The sequence below is a fragment of the Micromesistius poutassou genome (genome assembly GCF_964030765.1).
Source record: "Micromesistius poutassou genome assembly, chromosome: 1".
NCBI classification, from domain to species: domain Eukaryota; kingdom Metazoa; phylum Chordata; class Actinopteri; order Gadiformes; family Gadidae; genus Micromesistius; species Micromesistius poutassou.
Genome location: NC_140271.1, coordinates 1076413 through 1099716, shown reverse-complemented (window position 1 = coordinate 1099716; position 23304 = coordinate 1076413). Strand labels below are relative to the sequence as shown.

At 45.0% G+C, this 23304-nt stretch overlaps 2 protein-coding genes across 3 annotated transcripts in view; both read right to left on the bottom strand.

Annotated features, from left to right (window-relative positions):
• Positions 1-2282, bottom strand: part of slc17a7a (solute carrier family 17 member 7a) — a gene marked incomplete at both ends in the record, with an annotated part of 17393 nt that extends 15111 nt beyond the window's left edge. The window contains one exon of the mRNA XM_084488457.1: positions 2221-2282. Within this exon, the coding sequence (XP_084344583.1) occupies positions 2221-2282 (62 nt within the window). The remainder of the gene's footprint in view (positions 1-2220) is intronic.
• Positions 2283-2662: 380 nt separating this feature from the next.
• slc6a16a (solute carrier family 6 member 16a) lies at positions 2663-22034 on the bottom strand. Of its 2 annotated transcripts, none has more exons than XM_084466564.1 (12): positions 21840-22034; positions 15465-15693; positions 14076-14233; positions 12754-12880; positions 11842-12017; positions 11549-11659; positions 11060-11301; positions 10332-10512; positions 8126-8327; positions 6655-6814; positions 6144-6306; positions 2663-4780 (listed from the first exon to the last, which is right to left on the bottom strand). In XM_084466564.1, the coding sequence occupies exons 1-12, from the start codon at positions 21840-21842 to the stop codon at positions 4352-4354; spliced, it is 2181 nt and encodes a 726-aa protein (XP_084322690.1). In that variant the 5' UTR covers positions 21843-22034; the 3' UTR covers positions 2663-4351. The 2 variants fall into 2 exon arrangements, with proteins under 2 accessions (XP_084322690.1, XP_084322691.1); XM_084466565.1 differs by having other exon boundaries at positions 4583-4780; positions 6106-6306.
• Positions 22035-23304: the final 1270 nt, after the last annotated feature.

Sequence of the window (23304 nt, the reverse complement as noted above, 5' to 3'; positions counted from 1 at the left end):
GCTTACCGACTGAAGTTTAATATAGAAACAGGAGATGCATTCTGATGGAGAAAAACTTTAAATAATAGATGACCTCTCGTCGGCTTTCATCTGAGGGGGGCCGGGGGGTTGAGAGGCAGGGAGGCTGGGAGGCTGCTTACAGCGCGCATCTACTAGGCTACAGGAGGGATGCCCACTGGCTGCACTGCAACACGCCTTTGTTTTCCTATCTCAACCTCCTCCTCATCTATTCAACAACTCGCTTATATCTGTTTACATTGAGTCATGACACAAATGCATGTGTGCCTGTACATGTATGCGCACACACAGACATACATGTGCGCGCACACACACCACACACACACACACACACACACACACACACTCAAACACACAAACACAGTGCAGGCTCTGCATGCACACTGCACAATTGTTTCCATTTCCCTTGCTGGCTTTTTGCTCATGCTCAAATGCAACATTTGTAGCCACATACAATCTGGATCTGCATCAATATTTATGGCCAGGGCAGGGCCATGCAAACCAGTCAGAGGCCAAACCAGAGCGTGTATGGGACCTGAGCGTGCACGTGGCCTGAGCATGCGCGTGCACGTGGCCTGAGCATGCGCGTGCACGTGACCCGAGCATGTGGGAGACCTGAGCGTTAAGCTGGACCTAAGCTTGCACATGGGCTCATGCCACCAGCGAGAGAGAGAGAGAGAGAGAGAGAGAGAGAGAGAGAGAGAGAGAGAGAGAGAGAGAGGAGAGAGAAGAGAGAGAGAGAGAGAGAGAGAGAGAGACTGGTGATCTGCGTGATCTTCAAGAGTTAATCCCAGTTACCGGAAGTGCAGAGGGATGCCTCAAAGGTTCAATGGAATGGATGGATGGATGGATGGATGGATGGATGGATAGATGGACGGATGGATGGATGGACGGACGGAAAAGCCGGCTGGATGGACGGATGACAAATGGACAGACGGGAAGACAGACAGGAGAACCTATGGACAGAGGTATGGACGAAGACAGATGCTGGATGGATGGCTGGGGAGAGTTGGAGGGTGCGTGCGAGGGAGAGGAGGTGACATGACTTGGGAATGGGTTGGGGGGGAGGAGGGGGAGGGGGGGAGGGGGGGAGTTGAGGGATTTGTATGGTCTGACAGCTGGACTGAAAAACTGGCTATTTCAGGACGGGATTTATACATTTGGTTGCTACCTCAAATCCAAAGCGCAAGCTTAAAGCAGCAATTATTACATGTGATGCGAGAGCATTGTCTTATTTCTTCTGTTTGCAGTTTAGTGTTCATGGGAAACGGAGCACTGAATATTGGGAGCTAATGGTGACAGATTTGAAGTGAAAAAGCCAACTTTGGTTATTGGTCCTCCTGTAAGAATTGAGAAAAATAAATAATTGCCCTTTTGTGCTGGTGAACAACACTGGAACACGATTTGATGGCTATTTCTTTCATATCCTAATCCAAAGTTGACATCCTCTAATAAAGAATAAAACAAAATAACTACTTGTAGGTCTATATTTATGTACATTATTATTATAGTAAATATTATATTATTATACATAATGGATTATCCCCTGTAGTTGTGTGGTCCCATATGGCCATCCCGTTCAGGCGCGCAGGACGCACAAATTACGCACGGACAAATTACGTAACCACACCTAGGTTTTAACAGAGAAGGATAAAAAAAAAAAACGGCCTCGAGTTTCTTTCTTTTCATTCTAATCATAATATCGTAAATCTACTCTTAATTATTTCACAATGCCAAAATGAACCAGAACGATCATATTTACGGACAATTAAGCCAGAGTATCTCCAACACCGCCAAAAAATAAAGCTTCTGAATTGATTTGACAATAAACTAATTAAGCATTATATTTAACAGTCCTGGCTTTAGGACTACTTAAACTACAACGTGCTATAACAGATTTCTCATTGTTTGCCTTTTGAAAAGCGATGCCAAGACAGGTGCGCTTGGGTGCATTTCACACGATTCCAAAACCTATAGGATCTATAAACATAAAACTGAAATGTAGCCTATGTCGTAAAAACAATTGGTATAGGCTACACATACGCCAAAACTTCCCGTGAAACAGAAAGTTGCTCAATAGGGACGTAATGTCGAGGACAGATGGCGAATTGGGGTGCAGCTTTTCTCCTTGAGTAAGTTAATCCCTTGACAATTAAAACAAAATTAGTTCCGCCATTAAAATAAACAAATGTAAGTGCCTACCTGTGTATTTTCCCAAGCGTTTTTCCCGCCACCGCCTTAAACCTATCTGGTCGGATCTCCATCCTTGCAGCTCGTTGACCCGGCCGGTGTGCTGTGGTCCTGCGCGCGCCCTTATCCCGCTTGAACGCGCCCAGCCCTTTTCTCTTTCCTCCCTCTCGATCACACTCATCCCATCCCCTTCCTACCCTCTCCACCACCGTCCACACTCCATCTGCACGCTAACGCAGATCCACTGAGATAGACAGTCTATCCGTCCAACTGAAACTGAACTCGCAGTCTGACGGAGCATTTAATTCTGGTGCTGCCTTACTTTGGTAAATAACGGTCATGTCAGCGTTATACTTTAAAATATGCGGCCTAAGAATGTATTTTTTTTTTTTCATAGAGAGAGAGAACGCCATATACATTGTTTGTAATTTTATTGATAAATACAAGAGGCATGTCGAAGTTCCGTTCTGTGAAAGTTTAGTGAACGACCCCTTATCAGAGAGGTCATGTTTTCTTTCTCCGCGCTCTCCAATGAGAGTAGGGGGTAAACGCAACGGATAATCGGATGGATTTTCTCTAGTCGTCTGTCCAAGTCGTGCGTTGCCATCTAGAGGGTCGGTTTAGTAGGGTTAGTAACCAATGCATGCGTGTCATTTCTCTACACAAGCTCAAGAACTACAGTACATCTAAATTCACATGGTTTTAAAACGGTGAACCAATATTTATATTACATTTATTTTACATTTATAGAAATATCAGAAGAAAAACACCAAAACAATGTTGGCATGAAAGATAAATCTAAATCTACACTCAGATCAATACACCAGGAAGCTGGCTGGAAGGCCATGAGGCTAAAGAGTCGTGTGGATAGTTATTCGACATTACCTTTCACATTAATAGGCAGTAAAAGTAATTGGCCTACTACAGTACATCTTCCCCGGCAAGCTCAAGCTCATCATTTTTGTTGCATATGCTCTTATTATTGAAGTTTCGGATTCAGCAGTTAACTTATATGAAGGGACATTGTCGCCATGGATGTTTATTACATGGACTGGGTGACGGTTTGGTAGTTCCATCAGGATTATACATTTCACCTGCTTCTCGTAATTAGTTAAATATATTGTTAAAATGGGGCTTCCACTATGTTATGAGGAGGACAATTCGGGTGCCAACGATAAGGATGAGGGATTTCAGTTTCAAGAGCACCACATCCAAACTATATACAATTGACTTTAAAATAAAAATAAAAGCATTGTGACAGGTGGAACAAAACAGTCTAAGAGCGGCTCCAGAAGTTGAAGTCAGTGAGGTAAACTTTCTAATGTAGAAAACAGTCAATAATCTTTGGGTTATTGTATGATATTCACAATCACTGAGTTGTACAGCATCTTGACAAACAGTGTTGCGTGTACAGTCTCTCTGCAGAATATCAGATATTTGCCACATATGTAGTCTCATAGCTTTTCGTACAACTGAAATCTAACTATGATAATCACAATGATTGTGTTACATCTCTACAACTCTTTATCCCCAATATGCAGCTTACATTCGAAAATGACCCCTGACAGAAATGACAACATTGACAGGACTTACATTTTGCTAAAATAATCTCTTGGTAAATGAATCAAAAAGCACTTAATTGTTACAATGCTGAGTGGAGATTGTGGACCACTTCAACTGGTCCAACTGGTTCTCCACTGCACCTGCGGCTGAGGTGGGACAGGTGTGCAAACATCAGGCCATATCAGCCACTTGGGAGCGCAGCCCTACATTCATGAAAACGTGAACACTTACGATGTGTTAATAATTGCATTGAAATCCAGAGATGAGGCAGCAGATAGGTCCCTCCCCTGCACTAGCCGTTGTCCAATGAGAGTGAAGCAGAGGACGGCATTGGCATTTGGCCCATTTACAATCGGCTGGCTAGACCTAAATCCTCTTAGCTTGTCCTCCCAACCTGAACCTCCAGTGCGGAGGTGTTTCAAAAACATTCAAAGTACTGCTAAAAAAAAACAACAAATAAAACAACCAGTCTCTCTCGTGTGAGGAGTTACAGACGGCCATCCACGGCCGTCCTTCCGGATGAAATTCAGTCTTCGTGTCACCACTCCACTCAGCAACTACTTCCTGTTTCCTGAGCCAATCACACCACCGTGTCCTCCTCCTCCTGCTCCTCCTCCTCCAGCCCTGGCTGTGCCCTCTGGGGGAGGAGCTGGTAGTGCTCCTCACCACGGGCAGACAAGAACCCCACCCTGGAGCACACGGCTCCGCCCCTCTGCTTGTCATCCTCCTCCTCCTCCTCCTCCTCCTCCTCCAGCGCGGCGTCCAGACGCTCCGTGGAGCTGCACTTGGTGTACATCTCGCGGTGCGCTTCCTGGCCGCCCATGGCCACGCAGCCGGTCGCGCCGGCGTCTTGGGGCCGGAGGCCGGAGGCGCCGCCGCCGCCGCCGCCGCCGCGGCTGCGCAGGGTGGAGTAGACGTAGCCGATGGGCACGGGCAGGGTGGGGATGGTTATGAGCACGGTGATCATGGCCAGCGCCCAGCCCGGGTACTGCAGGCTGGCCTCGGAAGCCTGCAGACGGGTGGTCGGGGGGGTGATGGGTGATGGTGGTTTGGGTGATGGTCGGGGGTGATGGGTGTGGTGGTTTGGGTGATGGTCGGGGGTGATGGGTGTGGTGGTTTGGGTGATGGTCGGGGGTGATGGGTGTGGTGGTTTGGGTGATGGTCGGGGGTGATGGGTGTGGTGGTTTGGGTGATGGTCGGGGGTGATGGGTGTGGTGGTTTGGGTGATGGTCGGGGGTGATGGGTGTGGTGGTTTGGGTGATGGTGGGAGTGATGGGTGTGGTGGTTTGGGTGATGGTCGGGGGTGATGGGTGTGGTGGTTTGGGTGATGGTCGGGGGTGATGGGTGTGGTGGTTTGGGTGATGGTGGGAGTGGTGGTGGAGGACGTGAGAGGGGAGGGGTATGTGATGGTGGTGGAGGTGGAGGTGGGGGGGATGGGGGTAGGAGAGGAGGGGTTGGTGGTGGAGGTGGAGGTGGGGGGGATGGGGGTGGGAGAGGAGGGGTTGGTGGTGGAGGTGGAGGTGGGGGGGGATGGGGGTGGGAGAGGAGGGGTTGGTGGTGGTGGTGGAGGTGGGGGTGGGGGATGGGTGATGGTGGGAGTGGTGGTGGAGGACGTGAGAGGGGAGGGGTATGTGATGGTGGTGGAGGTGGAGGTGGGGGGGGGATGGGGGTGGGAGAGGAGGGGTTGGTGGTGGTGGTGGAGATGGGGGTGGGAGAGGAGGGGGTGGAGGTGGAGGTGGGGGGGGATGGGGGTGGGAGAGGAGGGGTTGGTGGTGGAGGTGGAGGTGGGGGGAGATGGGGGTGGGAGAGGAGGGGTTGGTGGTGGTGGTGGAGGTGGGGGAGATGGGGGTGGGAGAGGAGGGGTTGGTGATGGTGGTGGAGGTGGGGGGGGGTGGGGGTGGGAGAGGAGGGGTTGGTGGTGGAGGTGGAGGTGGGGGGAGATGGGGGTGGGAGAGGAGGGGTTGGTGGTGGTGGTGGAGGTGGGGGAGATGGGGGTGGGAGAGGAGGGGTTGGTGATGGTGGTGGAGGTGGGGGGGGGTGGGGGTGGGAGAGGAGGGGTTGGTGGTGGTGGTGGAGGTGGGGGGGGAGATGGGGGTGGGAGAGGAGGGGTTGGTGATGGTGGTGGGAGAGGAGAGGTGATGGGAGGAAATAGGTGGGGTTAGGTTGGAGAGCGAATAGATCGCGGTAATGATTGATTATGTAATTGATTATGTTTTGACAAGGTTTATAATTTCACACTCACAACTATGTGAAAGTAAAACAGATGCTTTTATCCAAAGTGACTTGGAACAAGTACATTTGTCAGAAGAAGATTATAAAGAAGTAAATAAATACTTTTTGAGAGCAGGTAATCTTGTGAGCTGCCGTCTTACCGTGTCCTCGTTCCACGCGGTGTACGTGGGCCATTTGAAGAACATGCGCAGAACGCTTGCAAACAACAGCCCCACCATGGCCAGCAGACAGACGTACTTCCACAGGTACTTGTACACCACCGGGGGGCGCCACTTCAGCATTACTTCGATGTCGTCCAAGAAACTGGAGAACATGGTATAGTTATGTGCAGTTCATAAACGTATGAGTCTTCTTGCATGTATTCTTGATAGTAGTATAAAAGGGGACAAAATCAGACAGACTGCAAGGTATTTCACTCAAACTTCCTTGTCATTCGTGAAGTCCCTGTAACCTGCCAATATCATCAACCTGGTACTATACTTAATGTGAGTGTAACTTCAATGAGATGAGCCGACTCATGTTATAAACATGAATGTGCCCTGCCATGAAAAATAACTTATCAGGGGATGGGATGCGCTAAAGCGCATTAATTGTCACACTTTTGAGTCGTTTCTGACTAAATGGCGGTTCAAACTAGTTTTTTCCTCTCACCGGTCTGCTCCGTAAACCCAGGATACGCTGAACGTCTCAAACACCACCACGATGATGAGCGGCAAGGTGGCGGAGTAATCGTCGAACATCGTCACAAAGTAGTTCCCTGAACGCTGAGTGAACAGCAAGCCAATCAGGAAGCCCACAGCGCAGCTAGAGACTGAAGCAAAGAGCAAGAAACAGGGCAAAAGATGTGGTTAAAGTAAACGTTGGGATGGATTTATTATCGCTAAACCACGATGTTCAATAGTCACGTTAAAGTTGTAATGTGCAAGATTGAGTAAGATTGATTGCGCATTTAATAGGCGGGAGGCCTTCAGAGTTAAAAAAGCTAAATATACTCTATTTGTAGGATTTATGAGTTAACATAACATAACTGATGATAACATTATTTAAATCACTATCAATCAGCATTGACTACAGACATGCCCAGGTTATTTTAAGCTATGAGCTAGTTGAAATATTATACATTGAGAAAAGTTATTTATAATTCCATTTTGTTAAAAAGTTCATAAAGTGATTATTAAAACAGCTTAGATTAAAGGAAGTATCTAACCACGAGCAAACCCTTTAAGAGTAAAAAATAATTATAATAATGGCACAATTATATCTAAATATAATAACTAATTATATACTTCAAAGTATTTCAACAATGGAATTAAAATAGTTTTGCAAATCGTTGGACTGCTTAGTGCTAGCGCTCAAAAGTTTTGACTCGTGTGACTCGTGTGACTGCATCTTGTTTTCCGTCATTCTTCCTAGCTCTTATAAATCCGGCCACGCGTGTCGGAATCGGATTACAATCGTCAAATCTCTTCCCAACAGGGAATTTTAATCCTTGGGGAATTTCTCTTAAGATTCCTCCATGTGGTTAAACCCTTCTAACATATATTATTTGCTGTACAGAGCAACTGAAAGACAAGCCATGTGGGCATTCAGAGACTCACGTCTCACTTTCCAAGAAATGAAAGATTCTTGGAAAGTGAATGAAAGAAGTAAGGCAGTCATGTGATTTGACCCTTTGGGGTGGACAGAAACCTCAACGTTGTTATGGTCTGTGACGCCTAGCGCCAGGAGGGTCTGGCAGGACTGGCTGAATGACGCTCAACATGGTGATGGCCAGACCTTGATTGTCGTCAGTGTTATTCTTAGGCCCCCAAATGAACTACCAATCACAATGCTTTCATACAGCAGGCTTAGAGCCAGAGTCTTTTTAAATGTTCTTTTTGGAAATTTGATCCCGTTGGTAACTTAATATGTAATATATATATATGTATCTTAATATGTATAATATATATAATATGTAATATAAGTAATAACCGTACAACATAATATATAATATATAGAGATAGAAAGAAGCAGCTACAAATCAAAACAAAATGAACACTTATAAAACACACACACACATTGTTATTAATAATATTAATAATAATAATAATAAATGAACTAAATTGCACCACTGCCATCCTACCGGTGAGCACGGTGCGGTGTCGGCCCAGCAGGCTGAAGTTGTCCATGAGGGGGGTGAGGATGCCCTGCATGGTGCCGAACATGGTGCTGAGGCCCAGGTTCAGCAGCATGAGGAAGAACAGCGTGGACCAGAAGGGGCTGGCCGGGAACAGAGCCATGGCCTCGGTGAAGGCGATGAACGCCAGCCCTGTGCCCTCCACGCCCTGGGAGACGTGGGCGAGGGGGGGGGGGGAAGGGAGAGAGAGGGTGAAGGAGGTGGAGGAGGAGCAGGAGGACAAAGGTGTACAGTGTGTCGGGTCGGGTGTGAAAATAGGTGGACATGGGATGTAGGCGGGGCCAAAAGCGTTTGCTGTTTTGCCGACCGGATACGGCAAGAGTCTAATCTGTTGGTTAGCTCCGCTGGTCTGGATACGTCACCCCTTGTGTTCTTCCGATTGGTCGTAGTGTTATCCAATTGCGTGCAGTGATGTTTTCCAATGCATGCTTGGTGCCGCCCCTTTAGTTGGGCCATTTTCATCACTCGTTGCCAGACCCTACAGCTTTCTAGATGTGGGGCTGGATTTCCAGGCTAGGCATAGACTGTAACAGCATTATATCACGGTATATTCATTTTATCTTCTCATTTCTATAGAAATGCTTCTAAAAGGGGTATCAGCCAATCAGCGTTTACTCCCTGAGTGACGTAACATAACAGCCAATCAGCGTTCACTCCCTGCAGTCCAGAGTGAATCGCAGCAGGAGGAGAAAGTGATTGTTGCCGTTTGTGGACTCCCGGAGCTCTATATCTAAATAATATAATATAATATATTATTACACGGCTCTTCTCAATGCTGTGGAATGCTCCGTTCACTTGCATTGGCCTTCCCGACTTCCGGCGGTGATTATTTTTCAATAATGACCGTTGCTAAGCATATAATGACCGCTGTCAAGGAAAGAATTTTTTCACGTCTTTCGTATCACTCCACAAGTAGTCCGGCAACCCCAGCGAATTCGGTTGCTAAGCGACGTCAACGTCTTTGGCGGACTATTTCTCTGCTGATCAACACTACGAACGCTGGTAACAAATGAATTGTAAAAAGACACACCGTTTCGTTTTGGCAAGTAGCCGTGTAATAAGCAGGATAATGCATAGAACATCGACGGTCATTATCGAAAATAAGTCTGGAAAATTATTATTATTATTATTATTCCCGATAATGACCGGTGTTCTATACATTATCCCTTACATATATAAGTATCTACATATATATAATATAATATATAATATCACGGCCAAAAGCTGTGTGCGCCTCCGGATGATATTATGAATTAAAGACTGCGTCAGGTTCTTGGACGTCTCGGGTACTTCCTAAAGACTCGTAGCGGGGGTTATCTCGGCCATGGTGGAGAAGGAATTGGGGGAAAGAAACTTTGGCTTTGACTCTCTGGAGTCCAGATTGAACTGCGACTTCAGATTGATGTGTAAGGACCAGAGACGTCGGAGAACCCGACGCAGTCTTCAAGATTCATAATATCATCGCACAGGTACACACAGCTTTTGGCCGTGATATAATATATTACATTATAGATATCTATACATTAGATTATATTGTTTAGATATAGACCTCCAGGACTCCCGCCAGAGCTCCCGGAGTGTTCTAGAATATCTTATAGGACACGGCCAAAAGCTGTGTGCGCCTCCGGATGATATTATGAATAAACGACTGCGTCTCTGGTACCAATGGCATTGCTTCTTTAGCACTCGTTAAGTTAAAAAAACGAATAAAAATAAAGCGCTCATCTACCGGTCACACGGTAACGTCAAAATCCATACCGTAGCGCAAATCCACACCGGTGTACTCTCTATACCGTACACCCCTATTATATAGTGTAGCTATATAATTACAGTAACAGAGAAGTTATATTGGAGAGTTGTATTGTTAAGTGTACAACTATAGTTATACACAGTATGAATATAAAGTGTAATGAAATAATAAACGCTACAATAACTATAAGAGCATAAAAGTAGAGAGATCATTTAATTCTGATTCAATCACGACACACATTTTTGGTGAGGATTTGTTCAAGCTTCAAGGTGTTCTCACTTTCTAAAGTGAGCAGGCACTGGACTTCAGTGGAGTCACAAATGACAACACTGGAACTGTGTACAACACACTCTTTACCGTGGCGTGCAATGTCATACCGCCATATCTTTACATTTGAACTACCTTATTCATCTCCTTCTCCAGATTGCAGTCGGTGACGTTTGGACCCGCCAGGGAGCCGTAGTGTGAGAACCACTCTTGGTATTCGCCGACGGACACGGAGCTCGGGTCGCTCACGTTGAACCCGGGCCACCAGGGCTGCCCCGCCCAGTGGGATGCCCCGTCGCCCAGGAGGCCCAGGTTACTGAAAGACATGCGAAGCTGCGATGACGCAATGTTTGCCATCATAACCTAATAATATCCGTCACCGATGCACTGCACTGCACTGCACTGCTGGCAATCATTTTTTTTAGGTGTGACCACAAACCTAAAAAAAGGTTTGTGGTCACACAAACGTGTGCAGACACACACAAATTGGTGTCATATTAGTACACAAGAGTCCGAGTGAAATCCAGTAGCCGAATTGTGCTGCCAACGATTGGGGAGAGCACAAAATTCCGACCACATTAGCAAACACTTTGTTTGTATAAGACACACACGTCTGTGCCTTCCATCTGTCCCCTCTGTTTCCTGAAATATGGAACAGACCGGGTGACGCGCACGCGCACGCACACACACACACACACACACACACACACACACAGACAGACAGACAGACAGACAGACAGACAGACAGACAGACAGACAGACAGACAGACAGACAGCCAGACAGCCAGACACACACACACACACACACACACACACAAAACAAACTAAAACTAAAACAAACAAAAAAGAGAAAGGACACCCACTCCGCCACGCAGCGCAGCGTGATGTTCTTGGCGCGGAAGCCGAGCACCACGAAGACGACCAGCGACGCCAGCACCGACGTCATGAAGTTGATGCCGGACACCATGAGCGCGTCCCGGTGGCAGTTGTTGTTGACGGGGTTGTAGGAGGAGTAGGCGATGACGGAGCCGTAGCCCAGGCCCAGCGCGAAGAACACCTGCGTGGCCGCCTGCCGCCACACCTGCACCTCCCCCCAGGTCTCCAGCTAGGCGTGGCCAGGGGAGGGAGAAGGGAGGGGGAGGGGGGGGGGAAGAGAGAGAGAGAGTAGAGGGGTAGAGTGTTTAAAAAAAGGAGTTGTGCGTATACTTTAACTTTTGTTTTTGGGCTTGTTGAGATTGACCACGGCTTATCTATGGCTGAATCGTTATTTTGAAATAATATAGGTTACTATTAAAAAAAAAAAAAAAATCGATCCATCAATATCTCTTATATGATGAAAACTGAGTGTTTACTTTGGGGTAGAACATGTAAGTGATCCCCTCCATCGCCCCGTCCAGCATCAGACCTCGCACCAGGAAGATGGCGAGCACCACATACGGGAAGATGGAGGAAAAGTACATCACCTGGAAACCACAAACAGCACGCGTCAGGTTTAACGTCTAACGGTCTTCTATGCACATGATAGACAGTTGAAAATGAACAAGAACATTATAAGCTTAGCAAATTAAAAAGCATCGTTTTATTTGACAACACACATTATAGAAAATGTACATTGTGATAGGAATGATAATTGACAAGGTTTTACCCTGGCCGACGACTTGATTCCTTTGATCATCCCAAGGGCAACGATGGCCCAAGCAGCCAATAAGCAGCCTGTCATGATCGGGTTGAACTCCCCTGATTCGTCTATGGAGTTGGTGATGTCAAGGGCCTTCCGGAACCAGAAATAGGACGTAGGGGAGCTGCCCTCACATTCCTTAACTGGTCACATGGTAAGAAGAGAAAGAAAGGGGGGGTGGGGGTGTGTGTTAAGTCAGGAACAGAGGAAGTGTTATCAGATACCTGACACTCTGTAGTGTGTATAATAAGAAGCGGTGTTGCCATAACGCCAAGCTAAAAAATAAAACATTAATTTCATTTGAAAATAGCGGCCGCTTTCGTTTTGGATTGGATGAGCAAAACCATTAGAGAATGGAGGAGGGTGCGTCCCCTGGGAAAACTTGACAAAAAACTTTACAGAACGCAATTAGTCAATAAAACGTTTTCGGTGTTCAGCCATGAAGTCCAAATGAAACTGAGAATGCTCAGGTCAGGGTTAGGGTTTGGCCTAAAGAGAGTGCAAGTGTCTCACAGAGATGTCGTTTTGTCTACGTTTCGTTGACTTGTACTCCAAAGAAAGCTGTAGCCCAAACAACCATCTCCAAAACGTAATTTTTGTCAAGGTGGGAGTGGGGCACCCACCCTAGCTATACTTCCCCAAACAAGCTGCACTTGGCAAAGAAATCTTCACAACTTTACAATATGAGTTTCTAATCCAATTCAACCAAAAACATTTAATAAATCATTGTCTTTATGCTTGCAGTAACCTCACACACACACACACACACACACACACACACACACACACACACACACACACACACACACACACACACACACACACACACACACACACACACACACACACACACACACACACACACACACACACACACACCTGTGTTGTTGGTAGCTGTGTCGATGGGACACTGTTCCCAGGGCAGGGGGTACTGGAAAGAGTTTCCCATGTAGAAGAGGCTCCATGCAATGATGACGTTGTAGTAGAGAGCCACGTAGAAACACACCTGAAAGATGACAGAGAGTTAGTAAAGGCTTTACTACTGAAGGAGGACAAATGGTTAGTAGAGTATTTACTACTGAAGGTGGACAAATAGTTAGTAGAGTATTTACTACTGAAGGAGGACAAATAGTTAGTAGAGTATTTACTACTGAAGGTGGACAAATAGTTAGTAGAGTATTTACTACTGAAGGAGGACACATAGTTAGTAGAGTATTTACTACTGAAGGAGGACAAATAGTTAGTAGAGTATTTACTACTGAAGGAGGACACATAGTTAGTAGAGTATTTACTACTGAAAGAGGACAATCAGTTAGTATAGCCTTTACTACTAACTACTCAAGGAGGATAAACAGTTAGTATTTACTACAGACAGAGGTGAAACAGTTAGTGTAGTAGTTACTACAGTAGTATTTTGGCTTATTGTAACGAGAACCCCAACAGGTAGGCTGTATCCACTGGGGCATTGAACCCAGGCCAGGTTAAAGGATCCCAGGGTGAACGGACACAGTGGATATGGAAACGGTTGTGTAATGGAAGATGTAGGCATCCAGGCAACATGGAGGGCTGGGTCAACACTGGTCACTTTTACACATGTTCACCACTTTATACCAGCTGTAAGACCTAGCCGACAACCCTTTGTTTTGAGAAGCTATTTGTAGTCCATTTTTTTATGATTTAGTCTAAAAAAACAATCCGATTTTATGTACGATACTACAACTGAGCAAAAAAAAAAACAATTGTACAATTGTCAAAACTACGGCTGTCAGTTGCTAGTGATAGTTGCTTGTTGCCAAGCCACGTGTGAGTTCTGTTCGGCTCGTTTTAGTTTTGCCTGTTGCGTAACACGAGTTCCAACACATAAATCATCACACACACTAAAGATAACTTTTTTCAAATATTTTCCGTTCACCGGTGACACCAAAATTGTTACGCAAGCGTTTTTCGAAACCCTGCGTGTTCACAGCCACACTTAAAATACCAATGTTGCCTCTTTCCAGTATGCCCACTATGGATCCACCGGAGTAGAGGAAGGCCTAAAAAGCGCATCGAGCCTGAGAATACCATATGAAGTGTGTTAGACAAATAAACCTGACTTGACTTGAGGAGGGAGGGCCCAGGTAGGCTAGAATGGAGACATGAATAGCGTGGTCGGAGCTCCGACTGAAGGAATGCACCAGAAACGGACTTGAAGCTCTCACCAAGCAGCTGGAGTATCCGATGCCCGCCAGCTTGGGGGAGATGTGCTTCCACACGCCGATGCTGCCCTGCCGGATGCACTGGCCCGCCGCCAGCTCCATGAAGAAGAGGGGAACCCCGATCACCACCAGAAGAATGACGTACAGCACCATGAACGCCCCTGTAGAGAACACACACACACACAGGACGGTGGCTGAAACACAGAGGTCCTGCTAACACACCCCTCATTCTGACCGGAAGAAGAACATATGGCAGGGATGTACAATTAAATGTGCAATCATCAGTCATCTTAGAACACACACACACACACACACACACACACACACACACACACACACACACACACACACACACACACACACACACACACACACACACACACACACACACACACACACACACACACACACACACTTCTAAGAGCAGTGAAAATCTAACCACAAAACCCTAGCATTATTAATGCCATGCAAAGAACTGTATGGACGCACTTTCTTTTGTTTTTGGAGGATATAAGCATCCACCAAAGAGGATGTTCTTATGCTGACATTACTGCGACAAAATAATAAGGCCACCACTGAGAGTGTTAAAGAGCCAGTGAACCCCAAATAGTTTTGTCTTTCTTTTCAACGTGGTCATTTGTCTCATATGATCGTCAACGTAGTAATCTATGCGGAAGTGTGGATGTCCGGAGCTCTGTGTAAGGCAGTGGTTGATCGCGGCGTCCAAGAGAAAGTTGAGCTTTTCGGACACTTTTAGTATAACGATAGGTGTGGGTGGACGGTGATGCTCTGTCTGAGCAGTCATGTATTTAATGTTCGATTCCCGCTGCATTTTCTTCAACAAACGAAGCTTTCGCCGTTGTCCAGAAACATACCTCGCGGGTACTGTGTCTGTTTGTTATTGTACCCGTCCCCCACGGAAGTGACGATTCTATCGACCAAACGACGGACGCCGTGTGTAGCTCAAACTTGTTTGGCACCCTTTCAGACGTCTCAGTACCCCAACGGAGGAGTACTGCGAGACGAGTACGGCTCATCACGGCTCAGTCCGGACCCCGCCCACTTTTGGCGGTGGAAACGCGAACCGTACCTTCGCACACCGAACCGACCCGCACCCACCGGTGGAAATGCGCCGTTACAGTATATCTCTACAGTGTGTGGCGTATTTCTTACACAACATCGCTCTTGAATAACGCTCATACAAAACAGTGCTAAAAGATAAGGTCGTAACCATGGGGATAACACGCCCCCCTCTTTCCTAGAACTCTTACCCAAAACACGTTGTTTTTAAACCCAGTGTTCGACGTCCAGCTGAAACAGTGGGCTCAATGGCTCTTTAAAAAATGGGATTCAATTAAAGAACAACAATTTCAAATAATAAAAGCTGCACACCTCCTCCGTTCTGGTGACACAGGTACGGGAACCTCCAGACGTTCCCCAGGCCCACGCTGAAGCCCACCTGGGCCAGGACGTACTGCAGCTTGGAGTCCCAAGCCGGGCGGTCCTGCCCGTCAGCGCCGCCTCCGGCCCCCGGCCCCGCCCCAAACTGGGACTCCAACTGGCCCTCGTCCAACCAGCGGCTCTCCTCGGCATCGTCGGCGGGCAGCGGGGGCTTCTCTGCCTGGAACGCACCGGAGGGCAGGGCGTGGTTTGAGTGGTTGTGTTCTCCCCTTCAGCAGCGTGCTGATCGTCTCATTCAACGCATGTTTGATCCACCAGGGGAGCATTAGGAAGAGGGTGACGAGGACCCGGGACATGCGGTAAAACTAAGTGAACTTAAGTGACGTGAAGTGTACTAAGATTATTATTAATTAAAGTGAAGGCAAAAATTATCTGAAAACATAAAATAACCACAACATATCAGAGGGATTCATCATTTTCATACCTACCGAATAGCTTGCTAGCAAAATGTCAAACAAAAAGGTACATTAATATAAATCTCAAAGTCAGCTTATAAACTCTTGTCTTGGAAAAACAGTTTTGTACTCTCAAATTCCAGAACGCCATAGCTTCATACAGCAGCACCATCTGTAATTAGTCACATGCTTGGCTACGTAGCCGTGGGAAAATAGACATCACCCGTTCAATCATTGAAGAAAAATATAATTTCTGTCTCTACTGTGGACAAACAAAGACCAAAGATCTGCGGTCATCAGCAGGTAAATCAGTGGCCACCAAAACTAGGTTCTGTCTTAGTAGAACTAAAATTCTAACCGATGCCAAAAAATGCTCTCTGTAAAATAAATGGCTGGACTTATCACAGTGACCTCGCGAGACGATTCCGATATGCAGTATATGCTATACACTAGTAAGTAAAAAAACAACAAAAAAAAACCTGTTGTGTCTATTTCATAAATGCAGCACAATGACTTGAATCAGACTTCAGAAGTCTGATTCAAGTCATTGTGCTTCTCTCGTGAAACATGTTATTGTACACCACGTTGCTGATAGGATAAGCAGCGGTGAGGTCACCTTCCTGCTGGTATTTACCCTCACCAAATCCTTATGATCTGTGAGACTGACCCTTAGCTGATCATTCTATATGTGCCTCAGTGGGGGGGCGTAAAAGAACAAAACAAATACGTTAACTTAAGCCTATGGGAACACGTCTCAAAGGGAGCCAGGAAGGGAGGGTTTCAGAATGTCTATTTTCTTTGTGTGTAAAGCAGCATTCATTTTCTATTCATGCTAGCTAACCAAAGACCCCATGTGAAACGTTAACGGCAGGATGTATTGCCGTTCCCATTTCATAAATAAACACAGGAGATATGTTCCATATGGGGCCTGAGAGGTGCGGGTGTCTACTGGATGACGTGGAAAGCTCAAGGAGCTGAGGAAAAGCTCATCTTATGCCACCTTCAAAACAGCTCGGAGGTTAGGAAGCTCTTACGTGTCTTTACGTAAACCTTCCCTTCTTCCGAAATAAAGAGCGTTCAGGAAACGCCCCTCAGAAGTTCGTAGGCTATGACACTAAACCGGAAATACAGATAGTTCTTGACTTCATAAGACTTCATAGACTTCATAACAACAACAAGTAACGAATAACATGAATCAGTTATTAGAACTGCTTGCGATTGTTGAACATGAGCGAGAATTGATCAGGTGATGTTTATAATTGTAAGCTATAATGTATCCTAATGCAAATGTTAGAATGGGTGTTAAGTTCGCCTCTAGTGCTTGCTGAAAGTTCACTTTATTCTATCATTGCAATGGGCAGCCATTGTTGTGACGTGATCTCAGAGGACTCAGGCCTCTTTACTTCTGCACGAGTGTTCAAAGCACTTTTCACTGAGCTTAAGGTCCGAGCCTCCGTAACTCCCGGAAACCCAGAGCGTTTTGAAAGCGGCATAAGGCCCCGTCCACATGGAGCTGATTTTTTTGGTGAAACCGCAAAGTCTTGTGTGTTTGGGCCGACAAGTCCAGACGGATCCGGTGCCCGAAAACACACTTTTCGGAAACCAGGTCCCAGGGTGGATTCAGATAAAAACAGACCTATGCGGTTTTGTGTTAGGATTCGTGTGGACGCTAGTGGTGGCTCGTTCGTGAACGAATCAGTTTGAACGAACGACTCTTTAAAATGAACGAACCGACCTGATTCGCCGCTCTCGTTCGACTCGACTGTTTAGCGGTGAGGACTGAGAAGTCACGAGAGCCAGCCGGGCAACAACATCCCGATTCCGACCATGAAGCGCTCCTCAGCTAAAAGGAACTTAGTTAATGTTGTGTTGATTGATGACCGTTTGCACCATCACACGATCATGATTCGTTTGAGAACAAGAACGAGGGAGGAGCTGAGTCTGACCGACTCAGTGACTGAGAATCATGATTCACCGCTACCGGAAATGCGAACGAACGAACGAACGAATGAACGACTCTTCTTGGCGAACTGACCGACGCAAACTGATTCATTCAAACGAATCATGAAATCCACCACTAGTGAATGCCTGAAACACAAATGATGACGTCATCACCCCCCCACCAGCTGCGGACATTAGAGTTGCGTTGATTTTTTTTCTTTTTTGTATTAGTTTTGTAGCTTTACATACAGCCCCTTGGTAAATTGAATTACTAACTGTACATCAAAAAGTATTTCTGCTCAATCTAAAGGGTTTAACAACTGCTTTCTCCTCCTCGACTGTATGTTTATATACAACGTGCAGGCTTGATGCGTGCAGGTTTTATGCGCTCCACTTTTTTTGTGGAGAACCAGAGCCACACAGTGGCCTTGAATATGTACTACAGCGTTTCTACAGCTCGATGCATTTTCACAACGAGTCTGTCTTTACGGAGATATACCTGAAACGCATCAAAGGAAAATGGATTGTTTTCGCCCGTGTGGTCGGGGCCTAACTAGCGGCACAAATTGCCAACAAACTTGGATTAAATTGTACACGTATGGGGGTAGGGGCTGGAAGGGGGGTGAAAATGGGTCTATGATTGCATAGACCCATGTGTAGATACGTGGCATGGCACACGTCAAAAGGGAGGTGGAAAAGGTCTGAGCCAAGTCTGTGACTTTGCATAAGTACTACAGACCAACCTCCAAGCCCATGGAGAGAGAGGCAGATCTCACACACACACACACACACACACACACACACACACACACACACACACACACACACACACACACACACACACACACACACACACACACACACACACACACACACACACACACACACACACACGAGTGAATAGTGGAGGGGAGCCCTTAGAGAAAGAAAGAAAGCTAGAGTGAGAGATACGGGGGTGGGGGCTTCTCCAAAGAGGGTGTTAGGGTTACGGTTGGTCGGTGGCGGGGGTGGTGCTAATGTGGTGTTACCCAAATAGGGTTAGATCACCTTCAGCCACATGGCAACAGAAGCTGATGGAAAATAAAAAACATTCTACAAATGGTTAAATATTTTAATTATTAATATCTATCATTCTGGTAATATGTGATACAATTCTGACCGTAAAAATGGAGGTTAAAAGGAGATATTAAAATGACTAAACAAGGGTCATATGAACTTAAACTATCTTAGAATTTAAACATGTGTTCAAAAAGCATTCAAAAGTACAGCTTTCTCACTAGAATATATATATTTGTACATTTTTTTACTCATGACCTATTTCTATTTATAGCCCAAGATGTCAATATAGTACTGACTGTTGATCACATGACAGGAAACCGTATCCCACCTACCCACACACTCCCCCACACTTCCCAAGCGCTCTTAAGTTTCCAAGACAACTAGCAGGGTTCTCAGCTTGTAAACGCTAAAGCAACCAGAACTAACATGCTCTGACTGCCACATTTTATTGTGAATAAAGACCCTATACGTATGAGAATAGCTAATGTTTATTATGGGTGGATGTGTGGTGGGAGCAACGTTGTAATTTGTTGCTGTGGTCAGGAGTAGAAGTAGTAGCAGTAGGTATTCTGTAAACCAGGATGAACATGGGGATGGGAGGGGAAACAGGGAGAGAAAAGAAATGGACGATGCATATCCGGAATCATGTCAGGACGAATATCCTACATTAGCACTCTTGACAGACTCAGACTTAGATGTGCAATGTGCATAGGTCCGCCGTTGCAAATCTAGCCAGCTTGGTAGGGCACTGATGCAGACTCTCCAAATCCTCTTCATTATTTATTGGCCAAAGCTTGCAGAGGTAACATGCCTACCATGCATAGCGAAAAACACAAGGCATGGACCGACCGCATCCCCGATGCCAACTCAACGCGATACAGAACACTTTCACTTTCTGTTGACACAGACCCTTTCATTCAAGACACCACCAAAATCCAGGTAGTAATTTGGGCAGGACCAAATTAGGGTTACATGTTTGAACATGTTGCCATATGATTACACCATTGAGTCCGAAAGAGCAATCATCTAGCATGTCCCTGTTCAATAACGTTCACGTAGTTCTACAACTGTAGAACAGACTCTACAACAAGCACTCCATAATCGTGGTTTGGTCAGTGTAAATATAGACAGAGATGCAAGATGAACGGAGGGGGTGGTGTTGGACAGGCCACTGTTTTGACATGAAAATGGCTGCCTTCATGTATCCCCAGGCCACGTCCCATCATGCAACCTTTCAACGTTCAGCCTACAATGGCTTAGATGTTGATCAGCTGCATAATATGATGCATTAAAATCCAGATATTAGAGGGCCGGGAGGACGGGGGGGTACAACTTTGGCTGTACATTTACCATTTTGCTGTCCATCGTCATTTAGCAGTGAATTCAGATACTGTGTCATTATGGAGCAGATAGGGGTTATGCGTCTTGCTCAAAGATGTCTAGAGGTAGGCTACATGTTGAGGGATCACACCTAGGACATTTCAGATACGAGTGCTACACCCTGACACCAGTAGAAAAAATCTCTGCCTGTGTTGTTTAACCTTGGTGACTGTAATAATAACATGAATAGTTGGCAGGGTATTTTGAGATGTAAACACCTCATACTCAAGTCCAGCATACTCTCCATTGTAAAGAGGAATGAACTAGAGGCTGAGATCTTTATGGGTGGTTTGAAATACGTATGTTGACTGTACAAATGATTATCATTATTGATTATTATTATTGTGGCAAATCCAAGCACATTGTTCAGCCTGGCTTGGATGTACTTCTCAACAAATTCACATCATGTTTAACATTGCACAATGTTTGCTGTGTGTGTGTGTGTGTGTGTCTGTCTGTGTGTGTTCCTGCTCTCTTAGAAAAAGAAAAGCAAAATCTTGCATTTCTGTGCATGATGAATGTTTTAATGTATTGCAATTACCGAAATAACCGCCTTTTGCCCAAAATGTATGTGTGTATATATTAAATAGCTCTTACATTTCTGGATAGGGAGTTATTTTCCCTGGCACGGGGAGAGGAACATATAAATAACACTAGGCTAATGGTTACCTGTGGATCAAAGGCGTCTTTGTGAAAATCCACATACTGTATATACCACACATGCAATTTGTGTAGTATGCAATCTATTTGTTAAATATGTAGACCTATAGTGTTTGAACATAGTTACTTATTTCTGGATAAGATATTACGATGTCAACACTGGAGTCAAGGTCACTGATGAAAAACACTTTTGTTTTTTTCTAATGTTTCCGTTTTCGAACCCATTTCAATCCAGTTCACCAATGCCACCTTTTGGCAAAAAAAAGAGATAACAATTCGAAATATTACGTGTAAGCATTTTTTAAGGACTTCTTTAAAACGGATCTATCAAAAACGGATCTATAATGAAAATATTAGTTATAAAGATCATAAATATATATGTTGATGAATACATATAATAGTTTGAAAGTTGTATTAGTTCGAAAGATTGAACCACCATTAATATCCATGAAGTATCCCACGTGGACGCATTAATTGGGGATCCATGATTAAAATGATGCATCATGTGGATGTTGTGTTTATATTATGACTAACACACGCTACGTTTAAAGCTTGAATACGCTGGTAGCCTCTTTTACGTTACTTGGACCACATTGATCCTCCTGAAACGGCATTTATGAAATGGGGAACCAATCCAACATTGCATCCCTGTAGCTATATAATCCACTGTATTGCACAAAAAGTTTGGTTTACTTTTATTTTTGCAGACCCCGATGTGCACGGGACCCCACGCAACGGGGACCTAGCGCGTCTTTGTTTCTATGCAGACAACTCCAGTAAGCTATAACAATGGCAGTAGGTCTACAGGCCGTTAAGATAAGAGATGTAGGCTAGTTGTTGGAAAAAAGGGTTGCAACGGTGGTTCACTTACCATGCTGCGAGTGCTGTGGAAACGCGTGCCAGTAAATATGTTTAAAGTGTGTTCAGATATGGTCTTCCCTCGCCCGCTACGCGTAGCTACTTTTTGCTTTGAATACCTAAACCGCTACCAATTTTTACTGCAACAAAGGCTACGTTTGTTGCGTTCGTTCTCAAGACATGTTGCTGTCAAGGGGGTTTGCACAGCTGTCACAAGTCACGCTCCAACTATGAAGTTAGCACATGGAGAGGAGAGGAGAGGACGAGGCTAAAACTTTTACGCCCCGCCTTGCCTCTATATTCTACAACAGCGACGGGCGGTCGAGAAAGCGGTCTCTCTCTCTCTCTCTCTCTCTCTCTCTCTCTCTCTCCTCGGAGAGAGAGAGAGAGAGAGAGATTCGAATGGGTGGATTGGCTGAAAAGATACATTGAGCATACATTGCAAAAGCATCTTAGTATGTTTAGAATTAAGATTTAAGATACAACATAAGATAAGAAATAATAATAGTAAACATGTATAACAATTACATTGAATTGTCGAAATATACAATATAATATTGGTTGAAATGTAAATCTATTCAGTGAAACGTAAGACAATTCCATTATGTGGAAATTGGGAAAGGCTATTAAGCCTTTCCACATACAACGGTCTCCTAGTTATAACTAAATGAATACCGTTTTTGTTATCTTCGATCTATCTCATTTGGGGGGAGAAAAAAATGCACTCTCTCCAGGGGCCTGATTAGGCCTACAGAAACTTCCTAACTCTGAAATCCTATCCTATCTTAAGATAGGAAGGCATTTAGGGGTTTTGGTATTACAGGAGGAGGTTTCCTAACGTAACGTAACTTCCTATCTTATCTTAAGATAGGAATTTAGCCATTACAGAACTGTCCTAAGTTAGGGATTTCTTAAGTTAGGATCCCTAAGTTAGGTGGCCATACACCCTGTCCTAAATTCAAAATAACTGTCAATAACTGGAAAAAAAAAAATGGCAGCAGCACTAGTAGGTCTGACAGTGAAGACGAGGAACATCACAACAGAAATACCGCATTATGGGTTTCCAACAGAACAGTACAGCCACACGCCTGACACCTTAACTACGACGTCCACATTTATTTTTTATAAATAAATAATTTTAATTTTTTAATTTTTTTAATTGGGAATATTATACGAAAGTATAAAATATCGAGTTAATTTGCATGTTATTAACGTTTTTTGCAACAGTTGAATTACCAGAAAGCCATGATCTCATGGCGAAAGCTACAACTCTTTATTGCTAATATTATTTTAATATTTTTCTATTGAAGTACAATTTAGAATGTTGTAGCCTAGGCCTAATCGTTGTTTTATCAGTAGGCCTATCAATAAAATCTAATTGTAATTTGCGGCGTAGCCTATTCAAATAATTTATTTTATATAGCCTATTATATATAGCCTATTTGTTTTGTTAAATGTCATAAGCCTAATAAGATACA